This window comes from Cottoperca gobio, chromosome 16 (genome assembly GCF_900634415.1).
Source record: "Cottoperca gobio chromosome 16, fCotGob3.1, whole genome shotgun sequence".
Classification (NCBI taxonomy): domain Eukaryota; kingdom Metazoa; phylum Chordata; class Actinopteri; order Perciformes; family Bovichtidae; genus Cottoperca; species Cottoperca gobio.
Window position 1 is genome coordinate 3,205,298 of NC_041370.1, and position 25,668 is coordinate 3,230,965.

General features: G+C 45.8%; 1 protein-coding gene across 4 annotated transcripts in view; it reads left to right on the forward strand.

Moving 5' to 3' along the window:
• Positions 1-25,668, forward strand: part of LOC115021339 (nectin-2) — a 74,657-nt gene continuing 48,989 nt past the window's right edge. For 3 of the 4 annotated variants that reach the window (XM_029451721.1, XM_029451722.1, XM_029451718.1), the window contains exon 1: positions 675-1,187. In XM_029451721.1, the coding sequence (XP_029307581.1) occupies positions 1,100-1,187 (88 nt within the window). In that variant the 5' untranslated portion in view covers positions 675-1,099. Of the gene's footprint in view, positions 296-674; positions 1,188-25,668 lie in introns of those variants that run through there. The other variant, XM_029451720.1, reaches the window with a different exon arrangement.

Below are 25,668 nucleotides of genomic sequence, written 5' to 3' on the forward strand. Positions count from 1 at the left end.
AAGAAACAAAACAAAATGTCATCAACAAGAGAGTCTGCAGATAGATACATGAGAAGCTGCTTCCTCTTGATTTCATTTTGCTGACTGCCACTGGATTTGTTTGTCTTTTGCCTTCATTAATGAATGTTTATTGATTTTGGCATCTGTTGTGCTGGGGTTTATATGAGCTAATCTTCAAGTGTGTGTGTGTGTGTGCGTGTGTGCGTGTGTGTGCAGAATCAAACAGCAGAGGGCGTAAGAATCATCTGCATCCACGTAGCTCACCACTACATGACAACAGTCTGACGGATGTGTAGTAAGTTTACATTCTTTTTGTAAAGATTAAATGCCGCTTTTGTATAAATTATATTAACATACATTGCAGATTCTTTAATTGTATTTATTTAGAAGCGGTGGCTGCTAATTGATCAAGATTACTTTAAGGCAATAGTGGATTAACAGCTGATACTTCTCAAATGTTGGGAGCTTGGAAAAAACATCTCCATATAGGGACAGACGTCGATATGAATCACGCGTTGGTGCATTTCCATGCATAACACAAATCAAATTAAAACCTTCCCCGCACTTAAGATGCCTTCTATGTGCAAGTTGTGTTTTCCAAAGGGGGGGGGGGGGGGGGGATGCTTTTGGTGATTTCAACAAGTTGCTCCCACAGTTTCCCTCCTGCCATCGCGGGTCCTAATTGGTTTTGGGGCAGCAGGGCTGTGACGCCTCTCAGCCTGATGACATCACCCAGTCAGTCACACACAGTCGGACAGCAGCCGCGCGCTCTGAAGAACTAGTTGTTGGAGTACAGAGAGCGCGAGAGCACTTCATTACATCCAGAGCACCAGCTGCGGGGAATATTCACCTGTGCGCTGCCAGGACGCATTCACAAGGATCTTTTCTTTTATTTCTGCAGACTCCGGTCTTAAAGGCGCAGTGAGGACACTTGGAACAAGAATCTCTGTCGGACTCCCGCTCTGTCCTGAAGACAAACAAGTTTATTTCGCCTTGAATTAGTGAGCTGTTCCACCGAAACTGTCCGGCATTTGAAGGTTTCACTTTGCATTTCTCCCGGAGAGACTGCCTGGTTTCATAAAGGGGACCGTAATCGACCATGGCGAGACATGACGCCCGAAATTGGCATGACTGCTCAAAAATGATCGGACTGCTCTGCTTGGTCGCGTCGATACTTCTCCAACACGGTAAGAAATGAGCACTTATAACAAGTGAATAGTGTCCAGCTGGTTGTGGGCACCACATTGTCTTTTGATGTATCTTTCACAGCTTTAATAATGTAAGAGGTAAAACCTGACTGCCACCACCTGTCAGGGCGGTGACAGGAGCAGGTGATTTCCTAACTCACTGTCCTCGCGAGGTTTTCAGCTTTTTAACCCCTCAAATGTATTTTAAGAATTATGACTAGTCGCTTGAAATTGTATCCTACTGCTACCTTCTTTGTTTCCCTCATTCTTCGCGTGTTTTCTGTGTCTGTATCGCTGTTTGAACCCGAGTTTCGGTCGGTGACGCACCGCCATGATTAGTTTCTCTAAGGTGTGGCTCTGTAGCGCACGGTGTTTTTTTCCCAGGTGTTTTTCCCAGGTGCCTGCTGGCCTCTATACCAGAGTCCTCTCCTCTTTTAAACTGAGCCAGTCTGTCCTTGGTACTGTTTCGCCTGAAGCCACCCTCCTCAACGTCCCCATTCTCCCTTTCTTCCCTCTGTCCGCGCATCATCTTCTATTAGTTACACTTGAGTTGTGAAAGATGGGTCTGGAAACAGCTCTTAATGTACACAGAGGAACACAAGGCAACAACCTGAAACTAAAAGCATTCTCACTGATGACGAGTTGTTTATCCTCCCCTTTCTTTGTAACTTCTACATAGTTTTCATTCAGGGAAACCACTCCCTATGTAAGTCTTTATTTTAAATGAGTTACTATTACTTGAAACAGGCCACACATGTTTTAAATATGTTAATTATTCAGGTCTTTTCCAGTCCACTGGAGCCCAGGTAGACTACAGGTGCCACAGTAAGTAGGCCCATAAACAAGAGGAAACTTTCCTGTCATGCAGTTAACCTGTGAACATATGAATGCATGAAACCAGTTCAACATTGCATCCACTTCCTTGCTGGGGGAGCTATTTGTTTTGTGCTGTAATTGGGGCAAGAATGTAGGACTAGTTCTCTGGCTCCAGTTTACATCGTCAGTAGTGTACAGTAATGTTTTTGATCGGGATGTTGTTTTAATCAAGACTCGTAAGCATATCGTCAATCTTTTGACTTATTCATGACGTGGACCTTTTTTGTCCAATTTAATTTGACTGAACATGAAGTGCTCTTAGGGGAGGGAGAAAACTGGGGTAAACAAAACAAAAGGTTTTACATATTTATGAGCGAGGAAAAAACGCAAGGCTTAACCAGTGCAAGCCAAAACATTGCTTTTAGTTTTCTTTCATTTAAGTCATTTTTTCCCCAGAGTGAACCTCTGACCTCCTTCTGGGTAATAGTGAAGCTCTGCAACTTAAGCTGCAACTGCGGAGCTGGAACTTTTCACTTGTCTAATTTGCATTTTCTGTTTCCCCCCTACCTCTGGAGCTGCAACCTCTCGCCTCCACCTTCTATTCTGCGTCTGAGAGAAGTTCATACAACCCTCTGCACAAACTTTATTATGGCTTATTGCTGTAATGTCGAAATGCAATATTAAGGTTGATGGGTTTTTAATTAAGTTAGTTGCATGTGTATAAAACTTAACAGAAGCTGGCAGGTGGGGGTCCAGTTGAAGCTCAGAAATGACAGTATATCCCCCGAAGTAAAGGTTGCGAGGGAACGTGGATGTGGGTCAGAAAGGCTTGGCCCATTACCATGGAGATGTTTTTATTGGAAGAGGGGATGGGCTTATGTGAGGGGGAGTTTTGGGTGGGGTGGGGGGGGGGGTATGAGGCTATGGCAGCATTGTCTTTCTGGCTGAGTAAGCTGCGTGTGTGCAGGGGGTGACTGGTGGGCATGCAGGGTCAGAGCCGGGGGAGGAGGCTGCTCTCCTTCTCTGCTCACAAATAAAGCAACTGTTGTGTTGTACCTGAAGTCGTCCAGCGACGCTGGTGCAGATGCAGAGCTGCTCTTGAAGGCTCTCCTTAGCTTCACGGGAACAGGTGGCTCTTCGGGGGCCTGCTGCAGTGTGCAGGGTTGTGGCTGAGTTTCAGGATTGGCTGGGAAACTAAACGGGCAGCGTCTGATTAAGACAGGCGACGCTCCACCTCCCCTCTTTCCCACCCGCCACTTGAAAACTCCCTCACTCCCGCCATCTCTCGCTCCCTCCCCCACCCCCGCCGCCGACAACATACAGGGGCCTTGTTCTCGTCCCTTTATTTTTCGTCGATCTTTCATTCTCTCCTGTCCAGCGCTTTTGTTTGAGTGACGGTACTCATTGGTTTATTCAAATGGCCTCCCTCCCCCGTCTCCCTGCCTCTCTTCGGACTGAAGGCCATGCTGTTTATGACAGGAACAACATGCAGACAGACAGGAGAATAAACCACTTGTGACCTCACCATACTCTGTCACCGTGGCTCTTGGACGTCTCGTCACTCAGAGCAGTACCGACCCCCCCCCCCCCCCCCCCACGCCCAGAAAAGTTTCTTCCATTTAATAAATGACTTGCATTTCCCAACAACCCGTCCTCCCACAAACACGCATACATGCATAGACGATCCCAAACTCTGAAGTGATGTTTGTTTTGGCAGTCCTACGTGCAATAGCTCTAACGATTAGCTCTTTCCCTGCACATGGAGTGATTGTGTGTGAACAGTGTAGTCCTGCCAAGCCTGAGACATTCATCATAACACAGCGAGAGCATTACACTTTGTCTATTAAGAGGAATCTGATTAATGGGTAATGAGAGGAGTTAGTTTTTTCCCCTTGTCTAATAAAAGAAGCAGAAAGTAAGTCCTTAGTATCTCATTAGTCCCAGTGGAGCGAAGGGCTTCGGTCTTGGTTTGCTTTTTTGTTTTAATGGCTGTCAGTTATGTCCTGTCATTATGTAAATGAGCTGTCCTCGCTCCTTTGCACCGGCCCTGTAAATGTCACAAGGGTTTTGAAAAGGTCAGGTGTGTGTCTATATGTGTGTAAGAAAGCCTCGTTCTGGCCGTGGCGTTCGCTAGTACGTACACACACACTTACTAACGGGCCTTCCTGTTTTAAATGACACATCAATAACCTTCTTTATAATCACCATTACGAGTTTGTTGATTCAGACATAAAAGTGTGCATGGATTTACAGCTTAATGGAGATGTGAGTGTGATACCAAGCGAGGTGTGTGTGTGCGTGTGTGTGTCTGTGGCCCCATTAATTTTAAATAACTATATTGTAGAATGACTGAAGCAACTATTTGGCATTTTGCCAATGAGCCTAATGATTTAGACAGCTTTCTATTATTACTTGTTATTTCACCAGATACGCTATTGGGAAAAAAAGTGATTCAAGCTTAGTGGCAATATTTAATGGCTGCCTCAAAATGGAGTACCTCTTATCTAACATTAAACTAGAGATGGATGAAAAGCTTTTTAATAGATGTATTGAAAACATTTTAGCGGCAGGCACTTTTCATTTTTCCAAAGCTTTTTTTATATGGCAGCTATATTGATTTAAATAATGTTGATCCTCAGCATCTTAACAGAGTTTGAGATGTACAGATATCTTTGAATTACTTGGCGCTGTAGCCTTTTCATCACCAATGAACAGAAACGCAAAGGATCCATCAGGTTTATTGTTGACTAGGCAATTATTATGAGACGGGACGGCTGGATCTGAATAGAGGGACGTCGATGAGCGTGAGTCACTGCATCTTGTTGCATTTTAGGCCGCCATTGGACCACAAACTAAATGAAGTAAACACACGCACACAGCTGGTGATGAATAACGACAGAATCTGGAGGCTGCGCTGTAAGTCGGATGACATTGCAATAAAAGGGAGGACGTCGTTGCATGTGTGGGTTAGTGATTGAAGGAGTGGTGTGTATCATCCTCGTCTGCAACCCTGTTATCTTCTTAAGACAGATCTGAGGACATCTGTTCATCCTCCCTGTTCATTTAACGGACTCTCTTTAAGGACGGCTTTCCTCCAACTTGTAAGTAATAATAGTGGCTGCAAATCTGGAGTTCTTTGACGGCGCCATCTCCATGGTAGAAGTCTCCCCCCCTTTCCCCCGCCACCTACATGTTCCTGCTGGAGGGATGGCGGCCTGTGTTGAGGTCACACTGAGAACCCCCACGGGGATGTTTGTTTGGCTCCCAGGGTTGCCAGACTGCTGGAGTCGGTCCCATCTGATCCAAAGGAAAATGAGTCCTGGTCTTAGAAGGAATGCCAAACGTCATTAATATGAAAAGGGGCAACTGAGGGGGTTTCCAAAAACACAACTGCTCGGGTCGATGATGTTTTTGGCAGAGGTGTTGGGTTAACTGAGCTATCCGCATCGAATCTGTGTGCATTTAGTCCACACACTGATATGAGTTCACTGCAAGAGACCAATTCATAATGTACTCTAACCACCCACGGTAGCTTGTAGATAATGGAGTTTTAACACTGCACTGTTTGCAGGAGTGGCATGCCAGCAGCTTATCTCGTATGAAAATGCTATAAGGCATGTGGTTTACTTTATTTTTCAGTCACACACACATTTCCACGCCATTAGTCAAGATACCTTCTGCCAATTCTGCATTTCCTTATGTCTAACAAACCCCAGATGGAGTTTTGGGAGATGCAGGTCAAACCCATTCCAGCTCCGTCGATGTGGAGACTGAGCGGTAATTCCAATTGAAGATCCATTGAAAGGCAGCCAAAGTCTTTAAAAATAAAATCCCCTTAATTAACTAGACTTGGGAGATGGGTGTCTCTGTGACCCTAAAATCACAGAGGAGGGGCGGACGAAGGAGGATCTGGGTTGACTATGTCGACATTTTCAAATTCCTCATCTTGGCAGACGGGATGAAGGAGGATTTCAGAAAGTGTGCGGGAGTGAACCAGGGAGGCCGAGAATTATCAGCTCATTTGTAATTTAGTCGCACCTCCCCTCTTCTCCCTCCTTAAAGCACGAGACACCTATTTTACAGCCAAAGAGCCCTCCATTGTGGACAGAAGAAAGGACAGCTTGCACAAACCTTTCTCTTTTTATTATAGTTACATGACCTGCACCCTATCCCCGTCATCTTCCCTCGATTTTCTTCTGTCTTTGTCACATTCTTTTATTTCAGAAATCCTCCCACTAGTGGACTCAGCAGATCTCTGTGCAACTAAGCACTGAGGCCCTTGACCGTGTCCTCCTCAGCGTGTCCCCACAGTTGCACGCACGTGCACACGGCAGCTCATTAGCAGTCACCTTAATGTGTCTAAATGTAGTTTGCGAGGTGGAAGGTGGTTTGCGTTATCGATCCGGTATTGAATGGTGGATGATGCAGTGCCCTTATGTGATATTGAAAACATTTAGGGCTCGCTCTGTCGGCATGACGGCACCATGAAACATCTCTCTCTCTCCCCTCCTCCTCTGCTAATCCCTTCCTGTGTCCTCCCTGCCCCCAGTTTGTGAAATGTCGAGCGAATTCTGCTGTTACTTCTTTTTCCGTCTCTTTATTTTTACACACATTTTGCTCCTTTTAACAACATGTGACGCCAGCAACATTAGTCGTTTTGTTCCCTCTCCGCACACCTTTGCTTCTCTATTAATACACAACACGCAGAGGTGCTGCATCTTTGCCACATCTGACTTTGACAAGGTCATGACAAATTCACACTTATCAGAGGCAGTGGACAGGCGGGCTAAAGGAGAAAATTGAATTTGGTGCGACATGGTCTTGTCCGGGCGCTGGGAGCTGCATATAGAGTCACGCTCTCCAAAATCCTTCTGCACACCAACTGCTCACAATTCAGCCAGCTTTTCTCGTGATCTCAGCAGATTTATCTGAGGAACAGGGGAAAATTACACACTGTAATATAAAGAAAATGTTGTATTCTTATAGATATCATCTCAGAAATACGAGATAAGAAAACTGAATACGCCATAGCCGAGATAATGCACAACCGGTTTATTTCTCCTGAAAGCAAAGGAAGAAGAGTGTTCTTGTGTTTCTGATATCAGCGCTATCTATTGTTTCACTTGTTGGTTTATTAATGTACTGTCATGCTATGCCGATAAAGAAGCAGTACCGTCGTCATTGGTCTCCAGAGCCTTGAAATGGCAGCAGTGTTCAAATCCTCCCCTGAAGCAAACGGCACATTAAGGTCAAATAGAGGCAGCAGGTTTATTCACTTATCAGGCCTGTGTTTTGTCAACAGGGTGTGCCAGGGTTTGTTTGGTGTGGCTCCTTCGGAAGAGCCTCCTTTAGTGGAAGGGATTTGTCTCATTCATGTGTTGAACTGATTGCCTGCTTTGTAATCGGCCACTCGCTCCCCTCCGTCACTCTCCCCCTGTCACTCTCACTCCTCCATCTTGATTCATTCTTAGTTTGCCCTCTTTCGTTCTCTGTTTACGTCTTCTCCTAATGCTCCAAACTTCCTTCCCTCTGTAATTTGGTCTGCATAATTGCTCCATCTGCTCAGCAAACTGCTGTCCCTTACTGTATCTCTCTCTCCCTCTTCTCGTCCTGTTCTTTGTTCTCCTTCGCTTCGTTCTTAGTCATCAATCCCTCGTTTCTGCTTCTGTAATTGGAATGTCTGTTGCTTTCCTCTTCTATCCTCTTACTCTCTTTCCCCTTAATCTCTCTCTCCCTCTTTTCTCTTCTTCTGCTGCTTTCTCCCCATCCCACTGTCCAATTCCCCAGTTGTCTCCTCCACCTATGTCAGCCCCAGAGTTTCTCTTTAAGCCTATCCAAACTGCCTATGCTACTTTCCCTCTCCTACTCTCATTTGCTCCCTCTGTCTCTCGCTCTACTTTCTCATACCTCCAGCAGCCCCCGCCCCCAGACATTTGTATTGCAGGCGTCCGTACGTTCCTACCTCTGCTAACGAGGTCTTGTTTCTTTTTTCTTCTCCACATCAATCACTCTCTCTCTCACATGTTTCTCCCCCCTTCTCTTGTAATGGCCAACAACACCTCCTCCCACTCCACCCTGGTGGGCATTTTTTTTTTTTTTTGAAGGTTAAGTTGCTGTGACACTTTTACAGTGTTTCACCCCAGCTCACCCCTCCCCCCCCCCCCCCACTCCCGATTGTCTCACCCTCCTCTCCCTCGCCCAGGCTGCGGGAACGACAGTCATCACCACCTCCCTTACGCACGACCGCAAACGCAGAGCACAAACCGCACATACGTCTCGGACACACGCACACACTTCTCAGGGCTGATGTGACGGTTGAATCACTTGATTACTGTCCAGAGGACGGGAAAGGAGAAGTGACAGAACAAAGTCAAGCAAGCTGGTGAGCGAAGAATGAGAAGTAAAGCGGGGAAATGGAAACCGATGCAGGGTTGTACTTCATTTCAGCAGAGCTAACCTGTCGTGCAGTGCCGGGATCAGGCTGACAATGTCCACTCCCCTGCTGCTACATGCTGTCACACACTCCTCTCCCCCGCAGGCGGTTACTAGGCCAGTAATGTAGCTTGACTCATCTAACAAGAACCTCACACTGAAGTTGAACGGGGCTTACAATTGAAGAGTTAATTCCCAGTGTACTACAACAGAAAACTCGCTTTGTGACGATTTTAATGTTAATTCTTTGGTGAGACTGAGAGAGAGGTACTCTGTTGAGTAAAGCTGTCTCTAAACATCTACACTAGTTTGGTCTATAAAATGTGAATCAGTGTTTCAGATTAATGGATTATCAAAATAGTTGCCATTTAATTGAATAGTTGAACCCTTTGCATCTTTAAATCTGACCCATCTTGTTTATCATATTTAATTTTTATTTGTAAAAAAGGTCTGTACCTTAACCCTTTAGAATATTGTTTTTATGTATACTCTACAATATTCTAAAGTATAAATTATTACTGGTTTAATTGATTTAGTCATGCAACAAACATTTTGGGAAACTATTCTGATGTTTTGCACTTCTGTGCCAAACATTTGCAGGTGCCAGTTTCTTAATTGCGGATATTTGCATCATATTTTTGACTGTTGATGATACAAATCAAGCATTTAGAAGATGCCCCCCATGGGAACCATACATTATTTTAAAACTGTGTATTTAACATACATTTCCACGAGACTATTTCGACATTCAACCGCAGCAACCTTGCGATGTTGTTTTTAGTCCAGTCGATCAGCTGTCTGCAGCCAGACAGAATGGACACAGAGACACTATTGTTCTCAGCCCAAACTTAGAGACCCACCTCCTCCTCCCCTCAGGCTCTCCCCCCGTAATCCAGGTGATCCGAGGGAGAGCATTGAAAAGGCCATGTATTGTCCTCCCTCCCCCCCCTTGCCTTTCCTCCCTCTGCACCACACCTGTATGAATGGACAGGCCTGCCTTTGAGAAGTGGCTCTGCAGGGAAAGTGGCTTTGTAACAAGAGAAGATTGGCTCGTTTCTCTTGAAATGGAGGCTGATGGAGGGGTTTTTGTGTTGTGTGGATTGACCACTGTGGTGCCTTTTTTTTCTCTTCCTAAAAGGTTTTCCTGGTACACAAGTCCTTGATCCGCTCCCTAAAGGGCGTTTGTGTGCAAAAAGTCAAATATTGGCCCGTTCCTAAGCGATATGCAGGCTTTCGCTGCTCGTGTATCATACACTTGCTCGTTATTTGGCTGCTTGCTGTTTTGGCTTTCTATCTTGGCCTCTTTAGGAAGAGCCAGCAGGGAGGGGATGAGAGACGAGGGGGAAAGACGGCGAGAGCAGGAGACACAGTATCTTCTCTGCTGACTAGTACTTGTCACCGAGGCCCCTCTGGGTGTGTGCTCGCTCCCTCAGACTGCTGGGAGCCCTCTCCTGAACCCACCTCCTTTTTTAAAAGCTTTTAAAGGAAACACTTTAACCGCTTACTTCTGTCCTTTCCCTCTCTTCCCACTTCCCTCTTCTTGCAACAAGCTCGCGGCTGATTCGTGCACCAGTGATTCATGAATTTATCTCTGGCACGGCACAGTCGTGCGTGTGTGCGTGTGTGTGTGTGTGTGTGTGTGGAGTCTGCGCAGGGTCTGAGCGACAGAAGAAGGCTGCATGCTGGGGGGAAAGGTAGAGAGGGAGAAGCAGAGTTGGAATGTGTCGTGATGCCAGCCCTGATTAGAGCTGTAGCACTCGCCATTTAAACACACATTTAAATAGACACAGCCTCGGGAAGACGGGGGGGGGGGGGGGGTTAGTATGGTGAGGATGTGGTTCCTCTGCTTGTGTAAACTAACGCAAGTGTTCTCGGTTGTTCTGGTTTTAAATAGAAGTCCCTGAGGCTCCACCTACCAACTTTCCCTTGTTCATTTGTTTGTCTCTTCCCCACACGGTCTCCGTCTCTGTGTGCTCTTTCACTTTTGACACAGAACTGCTTTATCTGACATAGATTATTGATGTCCTTCATGTTTTCCTTCATCCCGCCCTCATCTATTCTTCTCCTCTGCATTCTTTTACATGATTCCCTCTCGTGTGGCCGCTCATTTGGCTGTCATCCTTGTGCCAGCCAGTTCCCTTCCTCTCTTTCACTTTATCGCCTCCTCATTCCTTCCAGATGATTCTCTTCTCCCCTCATCACCTCAGCCCATTGTGAGTTCACATCCTTCCTCTCTCCCCCTCCTCGTCCTCTTCGTTTTCCAACTGTTAAATCCCCCCCCCATTATGCGTCACTCTTCCTTTTCCTCTCTGAACCTGACTTGTCTCAGGTTTGAGTGTCCGACTTTGATTTCCTCTGCCTCACCCCCCTGCTCTTTGCTCCGCCCCCCCTCTCTCTGGTGTTTATTTACATAGAAAGGGGATGGAGGTAGGGCTGTCGGGATGGATTGATGGATGGCGAGAGGCCACAGGGTGAGGGGATCTGGGCGTTTGATGGACGCCCCTGTCAGTCAGGACACTACTTAAAGAATTGGCTCGTTGGTTATTGTAAGGTGTGGAAGACTCGCCGGCTATATTAACATTACTTTCACCACTGGTGTCCTTCTTGTACCCATAGATCTAAAATATTTCCATAATGTGGCCCTTAAAGGTCCAAACGAGCTAAACCATTCTTTACACGCATGTTGACATTTTGGAACACAGAACCCCTCCACTGACGGAGACGCTCTGCCGCACCGCACACCTGCCCTTTTTTTTTTTTTTAAAAGCTCGTCCCTTGTAGATGACATAATTATGCAGTGTCAACGTGTGACAAGATGAGCTTAGCTGCATTAGAAGAATTAATATGCACAGCGTAGGAGGGAGCCTGTCCATGATCTACTAATGCTTACAGCCACTCACTCCCCTCCGCTCTTTTGGGAAGCTATCACACTCTGGAGCAAGTTATCTCTGAAGTCATCATGGCTAATGTTCGACTGACTTCTTTTTCACCAAGTCGTACGTTTTTGGGACTTGTATTATCTCCACCCGCATTGCATTCATTTGTCAAGTATAATGAATGCGCTTTGAGTTTTTACTGGGTCAGTTAATGCTGACACAAGGGTTAATTGGCTTAAGGGAATCAGATATAGGCTATGCTATCATAGTAATGCAAGTCTGATTACATATTAAATGCATAATTCAATATTAGACTTGACTTTTATGGCGATCTCAACCCTGTATAGATTTTAATGTGGCATTTTGTTATTGGAAACCAGCTAAATGCACGTTATTTTCTGTATAATTTACTATTCTTTTCACATGTATTTTTGATTTAAATGTTATTTTGGAGGTTTTTCCATCATTCTAACCAAAATGTTTGTTAATGCAGTGCAAGATTATTAAAGAAAACTTTTCCTTTCAGTGTGAAATGGATGTGCTTGGTGGTAGTACAGTACTACTGTACATTAATAGTACCAGTGCAGGAAGTGGAGTAAAGCAGTGCAGCTGCCTGTGCCATATATCATGGCACCAAGTACAGGTCAGCACAGTGAGTCTGCAGCCGGAGATGTTACAGAACGTGCAGCTTAAACTCCTGCAGCACTGCCTGAGGTGATAAAGTGTCAAAAGAAGTGAGTTTTTCACTCATGGTTATCTCAACTTGAGCCGATAAACATTTGTTATTAAAGAAATGGTTTGATAATCTTAAGCAAAGCAGTGGCATGACAACATTTTTTCTCACCCTAGTTTTGCAACAGCCACATTAAAGATGTAACAAGTGCACGTAGTTGTTTATCAGTATCCGTTTGTACATGATGTGTCAGACACACCGCCGGAAATGAGTTGATTTCAAGCTGAAATGCCAAACATTTCAAGAATCGAGATGGCTTATTGTCAACACGATAATACCCTACTCTGCATATATGGAAGCGAAACTTCTCCACACAACATGCAGCAGTGGGATGCACCGTTAGAAGAAGTCGCTAAAGGAACTGGATATAATATTCAGTAAATAAATAGATGTTATGAGTATTTGTGTCTTATGTGAAAGTACACTGAATGTTTTTGGAACACAACAAGCTATTTGAAGACACAACGATGAATAGATTAATGAAGATTCATTGGCAGAAACAGATAATGAAAATAGTTGTTAGTTGCTGCCATAGAAACATATGTAATGAATAGGGCTGGCTATTGTTTCAAACATTACGCTACCAGTACTCAGACACCAATAGAGAGCTTCATTTGATATCTTTTTAATCTGATACTATACAAATAGTCTTTTTGTTTCTAGATCCGCGCACAAAAAGAATGGTATGCAGGTATCGTTGGACTGGAGAGGTTTCCATACTGCAGGGTACGGGTAGTAATAATGGGAGTCGCATAGATACCAGGGTTACACTAGATTGACACGTGCTAAAAAGTAGAGCTGTGTGTTCAAGTGGAAGGCTGCTTGGATGACAAATTCCAGTCCAGCACAAAATCATTAGATCACCTGACCGCTGACAAAGCCTACTTGTGCTGAGTCTGCCATTGCAGAGGAAAAGGGAGGAAACGCAACCGCATACATCATGTGAATGGCATGCATTGGGATGAGCAAGAGGGAAGAGGGGAGTGCAGGCACTGCTGCTAGAGGTAAATGTATCTTGGCAGTAGCTAAAGGGAGGAAAAGAGTGAGAGCACAATGGCAAGCAGAGAGAGGAGCCTGTTACAGAACCATCAGTGGTGGTAATGAGTCACAGGTGCAGCCCGTGGAACCACCGCCCCTATCACAGAGGACGATGGGGAAGGCTGGAAAGTAGGCAAAAATACTGTAGAGCTCCAAGACGGGAGACTCAACGCAACATTTCACTTTGACAGAACATTATTACTTATTAGCATCCGCACCCCCGAAGGAGTTCTTGAACAATCACCCGAAAACAATGGGCTCCCTGGGGACGCGTCATTACTCTGGGCGCCCAGGCTTTATCTAACTCTCCATTCATTTGCATCTATTTTGAGCCTAGTTAAAAAAGAAAATCACAAGTGCAACACATTAAAAACAAGCATGACACGCAGCCACTTCATAGGAATAATTCTGTGTCTTTTGTTTGTAGTTCATCACCATCTCTGATCATCTCATTTAGACTTGGTTTTCAAACATATGCTAATGAACGAGGAGCCAGGAAAAAGCCAACGCTTTGCAACTGATTTCAGCACTTGATTGTTAATGAACTTATATTTGGGTTCGCTTGCTAAAAACAGAAAATGTTGGATTAGTTGGAAAAGCTGCTTCGAAAATTGGTGAGCAGAAAGGAAAAGATTAAGGAGGACTGAGGGGAGAATGTAAGGTGACGGATTGAGATAGGGGGGGGGAGAGAGGCAAACGAGGAAAGAAGGGCACAAGCTGCACAGGAAAAGGTGTTAAGATGGGGAAGGGGGTATTGAATCAAGGGGTATGTGCGAGGAGGGAAGCAGCAGTTACACACTTCCTGCCGCAGGCTACAGCGGTGCGGTGACTGTACTCGCCGCTATACCTGTTTTTCTTAACCGACTTCCAGATCAGTCAAATGCACGAACCAGATGGAGGATTTAGGAAGGGAGGGTTCCCCACAGTAAACAAGTGTGTGCGGGCGATATAGAGCAGGTGCAGTCAGCAAGTGCATGTGGGTGCATGGCTTGTTTGAATGGTAGACATCAGAGACTGTAAGAGAATGGCCTTTGTATTCAGAGTGAGTAAATATTTTGGAAGGGCATGCTGCGTTTGAAGATTGTTCTTCTAAGCAGCGGGGGTGACTTGACGGCGAAGGAGGGAGAGATGAGAGGGACGGAGACGGCGAGCTGGAGGAAACTGAGAAGCGGCAGCTATGTTTATTCCTCCACGCGGAGACGTGAACACAAACTGAGCCTTGTCCTGCACCGAGGCTAACTTAATGTTAGAGCTAGCTGTTGGACCTCGGAGACGCTAGCATAAACTGCGTTGCTCTTTCCCCTTCATTTGCTGCCAAATGACATCGCTTACTCTGCTGCGGGGTTGCCCTCGATGCCAGTGGCTGCTATCATGAATGAACAATGTGTACTTCTCAGCGTCCCTGCCTCTCCTCGGGGTGCTTCTCCGCAGGCCGAAGGTGTACACTACAGGACACCAAGGAGCAATGCATATCATGCTGAGGTGGCCTTGTTGGAGAGATGTTTGATCTGTCTCTGTGGGAACATGGTGCGAGTAGGAATAAACACTTGGAATAACACGTACATGTCCAACATGCATGGCGCGGTGTGACCTCCACGGCTGCCCCTGTAGTGTTGTATGTATTATTTTTTTTGCTATTGTGTTAGGGCAGGATCCAGTGGGGGATGAGGGATAAGAGGGGTCATTCATTCACACACACACACACACACACACCTCCCTCACAGGCCTTTCATCTTTACTCTCACAGGCTTCTCTTGTTCTGTCAGTCTCGCTGAAGGGAAAGAAGGGGGGGGGGGAGAGATGGAGGAAGGATGTCAGGGAAGGGGTGAGAAGGGGGCGGGTAAAGGCGGAGAAAGAAAAGAACAACAAGTAATTTGACTTCCCTGCAAAATGATCTACCAGGCACGCCCCGCCCTGTTCATCACCTCCGTTTGGGGGGGAAAGAGTAACAGGTTGCACAAGTTCTCTCTGCTTCTGTGCACTGCCATTTCCTTTTCATCTGTTTCCACCCTCCTTCTCTTTTAATTGTATCCTTCGCATCTCCTCTCGTTGCATCGCCTCACCCCTGCCTCCCTTCCACTCTGTCCATCCCTTGCTCTCCCTGGGGCTTGCCTCAGTGGGTCGGTTCCAGTCTGTCTGTTCGCTGATGACTCCACTTGGAGCAGATGTGATTCTGAGCAGCTGTTGCTCTGCAGCATCACCCCCACATGCCCTTCTATATATCTCTCTCTCTCTGCCTTCCTCTAATGTCTATGTTCTTACATACGTGTCTTTTTCTTCCCTGCTGTTACTAACTGTAAGTTCACGAGCTTCATTTGATTTTTTTATTATTCTCAAGTCTGTTTTGTCTTCTCTGACCACCAATTGGTTTCGCTTTCCAGCCTCCCCGATGCAGCTGTTAACATTCGAAGCACATTAGGATTTTTGCCATAACAATAAGTCTGGAGTCCCCGTGTGTTTGTCTGCAACATGAATGCCAACTGTCACACTGTAATCATGTGAAACAAATGCTGGCCATTGATGGCAGCGCTGCAGAGGGCAGAGGGGCGGGAATTGTTCCACCAGAAATCTGGCAAAATGAGAGAAATGTTGAATGACTGTTTGTTTGTCAATGCAAGTGTGTATTTATGCTGCTGTCCACCCAATAACACAGTGTTGTTCAAGGCCAGAGCTAGAATTAGAATATCTGTTTAGCTTGATGTTACGATGTACGGAGACAGAATGGGATTTGGACACTGGAAGCTTGATGAAGTGGGTTTTATCGAGGCTTACTCCCATCAGTGCTTCTTCACATGGACTTATTAGAGTCTTTATTGGCTTTCTCTGTTTTCTTTGGCTTTCTCTGCCTCCATGGCTGCGGGGATTGGCTGTCTGGTGAACTGAGCATTCTCTGACAGGTGCCCTCTTGCCTGAGATTAAAAGAGAAGAGGAGTTGAAGGGGGAGGGTGGGGGTGTCGCGTCACTTTGATGACTTCAGCCTGGAGGAATCTGTTTCTGGACAGGCGTGTGGTTGCGTCTGTGTGGCAGGGCGCGTGTGTGCATAAGCATGCGTGTGCGTGTCACATCTGTAATTGGCTGCTGCTGCAGCCGCCGTCGTGCTCACAGCTCGGCCTCTGATCTCGTGGAAATCTGGGATCAGCGTGGCAGATCCGCCTGCTAATCAGCACTCGGAGCCGGCACACTGGAACGTCAACCTGTGTGTCGCTCTGGAGGCTAGAATATCACTGCACTCGGGATTGAATCGCTCCGAAAGTCCCTTAATGGGAAACGTTACATGCAGTCTAATTTGAGGATATTGAGATAAAACTTTGTCGTGTGTGAGGTTGTGACAGTGATGGCTTTTTGTGTGCCCTGTGCACATGACTGAAACGCCGATAAGAGATATCGAGCGATACTTTGCCCTCTGTGCTCTCAGATGATAAGATTGCATTAAGGCCAGATCACTGGTGGCTTTCGTTGCACTTTACCCTCTCGCCTCGCTGTGACGTTGAGTGTTCATGGTGGCATACGGCTCAGCGGCATTGGGAAATTCATAAAGGCGAATAATCACTCATTCCTGGTTCCCCTTTGAGGACTGCGCTAATTAGCCGGCGTCTGTGATTAGTTGGCTTGTGTTTGATCTGCTTCACTCCTCTCACTCTCAGTGGAAAGGGCTGCCTGCCTGGGCTGCGATTTGGCTGCGAGTTGCACCCAACACACTCAGGCAGACGCACAAAGACTCAAAAACAGACACACAAAGATGCACACAGTGGCAGATTTTTCCCAGCCTTTCGGAGACACTGCAGGTGGCCTCAGAGACACAGTATCATAGACCAGCAGACAGCCACACTCCAACACTAGTGAGCTGCAGCGCTCCAAACCAAAGCATGCAGCACTTCAGTAGAAAGAGTACAGCTGTTAATATTTCACTCCTGCATACCAAGAACTCTGTTTACTTTCACCATGAGAGTTTCAGCCTGTCAATGAAATTCCCCTGGAAAACAGACGTTGCACTTACAACACAGGGCGTGGGCGGCTAGCCGAGAAGTGGATTTACTTAACTTTACCCCGAGTGATTACAGCTGAAGATGGGCGAATTATGAATGTAATTAAATTTTTACAAATCCCCTCTTTGCGCTCCTTTTGCATTAGGTCTCAATGGCAGAGCACAGTAGGGGATATCCATGCTGCATTTAATATGACACAAATAGGAGCAATTCTTTGGTGCATGACGGAGCACTGTCTAATTACACAGAAGCTGTGATATTGAAAGGCCCGTCTGTCCTTGAAGCTGGCCACTGGAGCATGGCAGGGCCATCTCTGTCTGCTCATACCCCCATCTATCTATCCCTCACTTCCCAATCCTCTATCTGTCACTCTGCCTTAAGGGTGTAAATGGTAAACAAAGGCAGCTCCAACCCAATGCAATAAGGAGCAGCTTGTGTGCTTTCTGGTGTGCCGTGCGTTTGTTGTTGTGCTCCTCTCTATGATCACTGGGAAGTGACTTCCATCACAGGCTGATCAATTGTAGCATCGTGACAGCCGAGCCATTACAGGCTAAAACCCGGCTTCATAATGTTATTGAGGAGAAACTCCATCAACTGCCGTTTGCCTCTCCGACAGGTAAAGGTGTTGAGGACGGCAAGCTGTTTATTCTTGATACTGAAATCTAGAGGAGTTACTCATCATGTCTGAAATGGAAAGATTGTTTTTGTTAATTAACCTCCTTTGTTTCATATACGTGTTATATTTATTTTTTGAACGTTAACAAAGATGCGTGAGTGCAATTATTCTTCAGACCCTCTCTCATTATCTGCGTTTCATAGCTTATCGCTGAAGGACAGAAATGGTATTGTTCACACCTTTTTATTTTAAGTTCATTGGAATGTAACCGAGACTTCCAGTGACCAGCAATGCACACACTGAGACATAATAAATATATATATATATATATATATATATATATATATATATATATATAACCAAACTGTTCTACTTCTATTATTTGCTTTTCTCCACACTAATGATTATTTATCTCATCGTGTAGATATTTTGTGTAAGTATACTTAAAGTTGTTCTGTATTATTTTACCTTGACTTGTTCATGCAGACAGACACATCTTTTTAGTATCTTTTGTCTAATTATATTTCACAGATTGACTGGAGAGGGAATATAAGGTTATGCGCCACTCCCTCTTTGAATGAGTCTCCTCGAGCTGCACGTCTGTCTATTAGTTCTTCAGTCATCCATCCAGCCGACAGCATCAACATGATACACCGTGTTCCCAAAGCAAGTTGTCATAGGGACTGTCCTTCAGAGGATACTCCATGTCGATCTTAACGTGGCGTACTAAAGGGAAGAGATGGTGGGGGGGGACGGGACGGAGAACAACCCTGAGCACAACCTCCTCATACGTACCTGCTGTTTGTTACTCGGCTGCTTTATTGTCTCTTATAGAAACTGCAGTCCAAGCCTTCTCTCTGTTTCCCCGCCCTCCTCTGTATCACCTTTCCCCTCCTTCTTTTACGGGAGAACTGATGGGAGGTATGTGTTGACGTGAGAAGTTTCATCTTACCTGCCTCCTATTGAGACTTGAAGACAAAAGGCCGTTCACCTCCACCCTCACAGCTCACTGCAGACCTGCGGGAAAGAAACGCCGACGCATACAATGCAGCGTGGCTTCTTTCTACTTTAATTGCTTCAGTTATCTATCGTCCCCCACGCCTATCTTTTTGTTCTGTTTTCCCGCATCCTACCTGCCTGGTGTTTACTAATTGTTGCCATCTTCCCACCTCAGCGTCTCTCTCATTTGTCTTGTAAAACGAGATGTAATTTAAAAGCTGTCCCATGACGCTGTGTTATTAAAATGCAAGCGGATCTATATCTCTGACATCTGAGCCATACATTGCAATGCTCTGGTAATACGAGTCTTGTGTTAGCAATACTTTGGCAAGAGCATACGCACTTTTTCTTTTATTTTGTGGTGGTGGGTGTCATATTTTAGAACAAAATCCTTTGTCTTCTTCAAATGTGCCCCTGCAGACTTGTTTTCAGTGCTCCCACACAGACCTGCCGTCAGTAATTCAATCCAGATGGTTGTTGTGACGGACACAGTCTATCATAATATTAGTACACACCTCCTTGTTTGTTTCCTTGTGGTGCCTGACCTTCTGTCTTCCATATGGCCGGCATTGATTTGGTAACACGCTGTGTGATCTTCCTGACAGACTGGCTGTGCTAATAGCGTCTCCCTCATATCACCGCACTGCATTTTAATCCTTTAATATGCAGTATATTGGATTAGTCTCTCACCCCCTCAACTATGAATGATCTGCGTGTTGACAGCGTTGTTGACCATTGGGCTCTTCAGTAGTGGGCTAACTGGTGGGCCTGATGCTGTGGGAAGTGCCCCCCCCCCCTCTCCAAGGTGAAGTACAGGTGAGCGTTGGCGATGGAGAACGTGGAAACACAGCTGTGTTGGGCTCTGGAGGCGGGGGTTGTCATGGAATTCCTTTCACTTTAACAGGCGCCTCAGTTTTTAATTCGGGGAAAGGATCACACCCTGCTTGAAATATCCTCTCCGACACCTCGGCAGACTCTCACATCCAAGTGTTGTTAGGGAGGCGAAAAAAAAGGACGCATAATCACATTATGTTATCAACTGACACACCAAGGGATGGACGCATACACACACACACGCCACCACACACACACACACACACACACGCACATACAGGAAATGATGGATGAAAAGGTAGACACAGGCGTATTGCAGAAGTACCTGGCACTTTTCTCCAGCTGTGCACTTCTGACTTAGCCTGATCCTTTAATTCATGGCTATTTCCTGGAGTCAGATGCTGCCTGACTCTGGACACACACACACACACACACACACACACACACACACACACACACACACACACACCCAAAGTCATTCAGAGAGTGATGTCAGAAGGATTTCTTTCGCCGAGCTTACTGCTGGACTTGATAGAGAGGTGCAAGGCCTCAGAATACATAATGGAGAATAGATCAAGATATTTCCCCACACACCTGTCTGAAAAATGTTTTCCCCCAAAGCTTCAGATTTACATTTTATGCTTGCACACGGACTGCGTTTCTGTCACTTCGGTCACCCGGTAGTAAAACCCCAAAATTACATGCAGGGCTAAAATAACATGCCGAGTACAATTACCATAAGGAGCGATGGCACACGGGGCTCGAATGAAGAAGTGAGACAGAAAAGAACTAGCAGAGTGAAAAAGAAGAAGTCAAGGAAGAGCAGAATGAGCCAGAGGGATGAAAAGGATTTATTCCAAAATGAAAAGACAGGACAACGCTAAGGCACGGAGGGGAGGAAAAGAAGAAGAGAGCGATGCCTGGGAGAAGGAGAGTGCTGTGGAGGTAGAATGATGTGCAGGACCCGGGCAGACCAAGCAGAGCCAGGAGCCGCAGGGGAGCTGGGTGTCTGTCAGCCATCCAGCCAGTTAGTTATTCAGTCACTTATTCAGTGTGTTGGAGCGATAGCAGGAGCAAGTATAGAAGCAGCAATTCTTTGTTTGGCTCAGGAGAGCTGTGTCCTTACTCTCCACAGTAAACTGCCTGTTACAAGCAAGACTTTACTGACCCTTAACGGGCCCAGCGCCAGATGGAAATATGCAATGGCATGAACTCACATCTTATAGCCTTGGTCAGTTTCCTTTTTGTGTTCTTCGCTTTGTGAACCTCCTACTTTGTACAGCTGCTGCATTCCTTCACGTCCTGCGGTCGATCTTTGTCGCAGTCGTTTCTCTTTGACCATCTCTTTCATTCGCTCTCGCTCCTCTCGCTCCTCTCGCTCGCTCTCTCTCTCTCCTCTCGCTCGCTCTCTCCTGGGTCAGGTACAGTGTAGATGTTGGTGTTTATCAATAATGAAGAGATGAGAGGAGGAGGAGGAGAGCACGCTGCTTTCGTTCTTAGCCGAGGATGAATAATTCACCCGGTGGAGAAGAGTGCCTCTCCACCGTGTGTGTGTGTACGATAGTGTGCGTTTCTCTGACTGCCTGTCTAAATGTGGTTATACCTTACCCAGCAGTTGTACGTGTGGAGATGTGTTTTGTCCAACCACACACACACACACACACACACACACTTCTATCTCTTATGCATGGTTTTCCCTTAGCTTGGCAGATACTTAAAGATTTAGCGTGTTGTTGGTTGTAAGGTTCATCTGTTGCGAGGTGCGATACTTTGCAGTTAAACTAAAGAAACCACCATCTATAGTTGATGGATCGCTCCTGGTTTCTTTTACCCAATTGCATTCAAACAAACAGGATTCCTATTTCAGACCGGTCTGAGGATGAGAGAGCGAGAGAGGTCCACACAGATGCATCGGCTATTGTGTATATAATTATATATCAGGGCCCCTGCAGTGATATGTCTGGGAGTTCCTCTACTTTATCAGTTTCCTATTACTCTCAAACTCATGCATACTGTATAGATGTAAAGTCTCACGGCAAGACTGAGGTCATGGTCCGGCTTTGGAAGCAGAAGGTTTTGGCATTTAAAAGCTGAAGTGTTCACAGTTTCGAGAGTAGATGTTGTTTTTAAACTTCCCGGCTGGCTCTTTTGTCATTAAGACGATGCACTTAATTGAATTGGCAAATGCTTATTTTTCCAAATGATATTCGCTCAAGTCCTAGGGCATGTTGGTTATAAACAGGCAACTAAATAGAAATATGCATCAATACACACACAGTCACCAAACACTCACACCTCCCTGTGCAGATTTCTCCTCCAGCTGTTCATTTCTCCTTGGCACTTTGAAGCCTGTTCATGTCTCCGTGTGTCCCTCCCTCTAAACCCCTATTTCTCCTTCGCTCCCCTTCTGTTACATTTCATGCATTTCTGCCTCCCTTCCTCATTTCTTCCCGTGTGTCTGATTCCCCTTCTCTTTCCCCACTGTGTTCAGACTCCGTTATCAAATATTTCATCATGGCACTGTGAACAAAGTAGAAATGTAGCACTCCCTTCTTCTTGCACCTTTCCTCGCTCTCTCTCCTTTGCTCCTGTTGCATCACAAGGGTTGGTTTTCATACCTGCTGTCTCCCGCAATGCAACCTCTCTGTAACACAAACCCTTGTACAACTGTGTGTCTTTGTTACATTTCCAAGCTGAGTTCAGATCTCACACGATGGCCTTGATCTTTAAGTGTGCGTCTTTTCGCCCCGGTTGTTCTCACTAGTAACATTTACAGCATGAATGGATTACAACAGGATGTCATCGGAGAAGTCCATAATGAGCAGTGGCTACTTCTAAATGTAGCTTTCTCATGTGGTATCGATTGGCCTCTTATAGAGAGCCCAGTGGAAAGGTCAATGAGGAGCTGAGACGCACCTCAAGTCTTCATTTCCTAGTTTTATTCTTGGCTTGTCAAGCTGCCTCGCCTGTCAAAGCTAAGCTGCATTCCCACTCTGCTTCCTGCATACCAAAGTATCCACATCTAAATGTGTGTGTGCGCATGCGCAACGCATGCACGTTCATTGTAGGTTTGTGTGGCTGTATGTGCGTCCACATTTGCATGTGAAGGTCAGAGCAACCGGCGCCGCAACAGTGTCGGGTAGCAGCAGCAGCAGCAGCCAACAGCAGGTTCAGGTTGGTGCAGTTCCAGCCTCCAGCTGATAACGCCTATTAGTACAAACCAGTAGCCGTGTGCAAGTGACATGCAGTCACAGCAGTGTCACTGTGTTGCTGTGGACTCAATAATGTCAACACCGCACAGAAAGCCCAGATTTACAGCAGGCCTTCTTAACTAAACGATCATGTGACCGTCTCTGCGTCGGAGCCAACAGAGTTCAAACCTTCAGCTCCCAAATGACACGAGCATCAGTTGTATTCTTGCAATATTAAAGGATCTGAAGTGATGAAGGCAATAGTGTTGAAGATTTAGTGAGGAGGAGCAGCGGTCACAAGCTGTTGCTCTCCATGGATGGATTTTTATTGTTAGCTCTTCATACCAGAAAAATAAAAGTCAGTCATTTCCTCTCATAACATTTTGAATCCAGTTTTAATTGTAGAGTGTTAATATCCGTCATTAGTTGAACTACAGGGATTGTTGCCCTGTCATTGTACTGCAGCACAGTTCAAAAATCCATGTGCAGAAAGGGGCACTGATTCCCAGGCAGGAGGGGAACAGCATGCAAGTAAACACTCAAACACCCTTAAAGCCGAAAGTCAGCACTTTTAATCTCGGTTATTGTTTCATTTCAACTCCATTTTCTGGAGTACTAAGTCAAAACAACAGAATGTGTCACCGTCCCAATGCTTACAAGCTCCACCGTACAGAAATACAACTCCAGAAATAATCGTGGAATTGAATCGGAGTCTCTGTGCCAATGTCTCAAAAACAAAATTGCACATCGGGAGCCTCGCAAAGCTGGTGTTTGGCAGCACTTTCATTTAGAAACCACTTGTATCCAAGGCCGGCACACAAACACGCACACACGCTGTCGCATGGAGAACAAAGCCTAGAGCATGGAACAATGGGGAAAAGTAACATAATCTGATGGATCATCCTTTTACCATTTTTTTTCAACACGCAGGTTCTTGTTTGAGTGGAAGTCACAGGATGACTTCAACCCGCAGTGTCTTATGGTTACTGTGAAATGTAGTGGTAAATACGTAATGAATAAAAACACATCGACACTCAACATGCATTTATTATGAGTGAGGCATTTTGTGATCTGCACAACTGAACCGTTTCGAGCGCTGTCATAAATAAGTGGTGTAAAAAAAACTTTTGTAAACGCACGATCTAAACATTCCCCCCCTCCCCTTTTTTCTTTTTTTTTTTTTTTAATGGACATTTATTTATTGAGCATCGAGCTCAACGGTAATTTATGCCTGTGCATCGACCCGCGGAGAATGGGAGCTGTAAATGCAAGTGGTGTACTCGTGATTAGCTGTTTCACATTATTTTAGTTCGAGCAATAATTAAGCCACCAACACTGCATAGATGATTTATATTTATATACTGCAGACGTGCTTTGTTGTGTGTGTGTGTGTGTGTGTGTGTGTGTGTGTGTGTGTCCAAAATGGCACCACAAGTGTCTAAAACTCAGCAGGTCAAGTCCTCAGGTTTGAAAGGTGTGATTCATGTTTGTGGGTGAAAAGTCAAAGAAGATTCCAGGATAGTGACGCTCCATACGGCCTGAATCAAAGCAATTATTCTTCAGGAGTTGAGAGGAGGGAGGGGGGGGGGGGGGGAACAATAACAAGAAAATAATGGAAACGGAAAAGAATCACCCAGAACTGTAAGAATAACGAAAGCCAAGAACTCTTATTAAGACAGGAATGTGCTAGAAAGGCCAAAAAAAAAAAACACACCCACATTTTCTCTGTCTCTCTTGTGCTGTTCCCCACACACACACACACACACACACACACACACACACACACACACACACACACACTGTGTTTCTGGGAAGCAATCTTCAAGAACATGGAGAATGGGAAAGCTTCATTCTTGCCCACCTGACAGTGCATAGCCACTAGCTTGATGAAATGGCAGAGAGTCAGTGAGCTCTGAAGGCCATTAGATATTTTAGGTGATGGCCTGCACTCCCTGTCCCCCTGACGCGGTGCTTTTCTCCACTATAGCGGGGATCAGACGGAGGACATGAATGCCATTAGGCGTCAGAGTTAGCCAGCCAGGCAGGCGGACACAGGCTGATAAGCGTATGTTCGTTTTATAAGCTACGGCTGGCTCGACTGGGCTGCAGAGAAAATTAGGATTTTTATTTATTTAATTCATTTATTTTTCTCCCCCCCTCTCGCTTCCTCTGGCTCATTCAGTCTGTTTTGCTGTTTTGTTCCCCTCCAATTCTCTATTCAGAGCCACAGTGCTTCTCACAAGGTCAGGTGTGGAGCCTCTCCTGCGTCGCACCACGCTACACCTCCTGTCGCTTCTCCCCTCATCTGCCTCTCCTCGCTCTGTTTCTCTCCACCTGTACCAGCCCCCTCCATCTCCATTTTTAGTCTCTCTCTTGGTCTCTGTTTCACCTACTTCCTCTCTCATTTCTCTTATTTCTCTCTTCCAAATTTCTCTCTTTTGTTCCTCAGCTGTCTCCTATTAACCTTGTTTATAGCTCACACTGTCTCCCCTCCGAGATCCTCCTCCTCTCTCCTCTTCTCTCACCACTTTCTCTTTGCACTCCCTCTTTCATTCTCTATTCCTGGCACTGCGTTCTCTTCACACACTTTCATCCCCACTTTCCTAGTCCCTCATCCACCCCCCCCCCTCCACTCTCATCCTCCATCACTTTGGCATTCCCATGCTGTCTCTGGTCTCCTCCTTTCATCCTTCCGTCCTTTTCGCACACTTCCTCTCTCCTTCCTTCCTGAGTCAGGAAGGATAATATGTGAGCATAATATGTGTGTCCATGCACATCATGTGGGTGTTAAAGATATAATGATAGGTGACAGTACTTGGGACGGTGACATCTGACAACTTGAGGATGCTGAAGAGGGCAGTTTGCGTGGGCATGAATTTGTTTGCTCGTGTGTGTTTGGTAGCGTTATTCCTGTGACACCTGCAGGCAGCAGAGCTACTGTAAAGTAGAGCAGCGTTGAC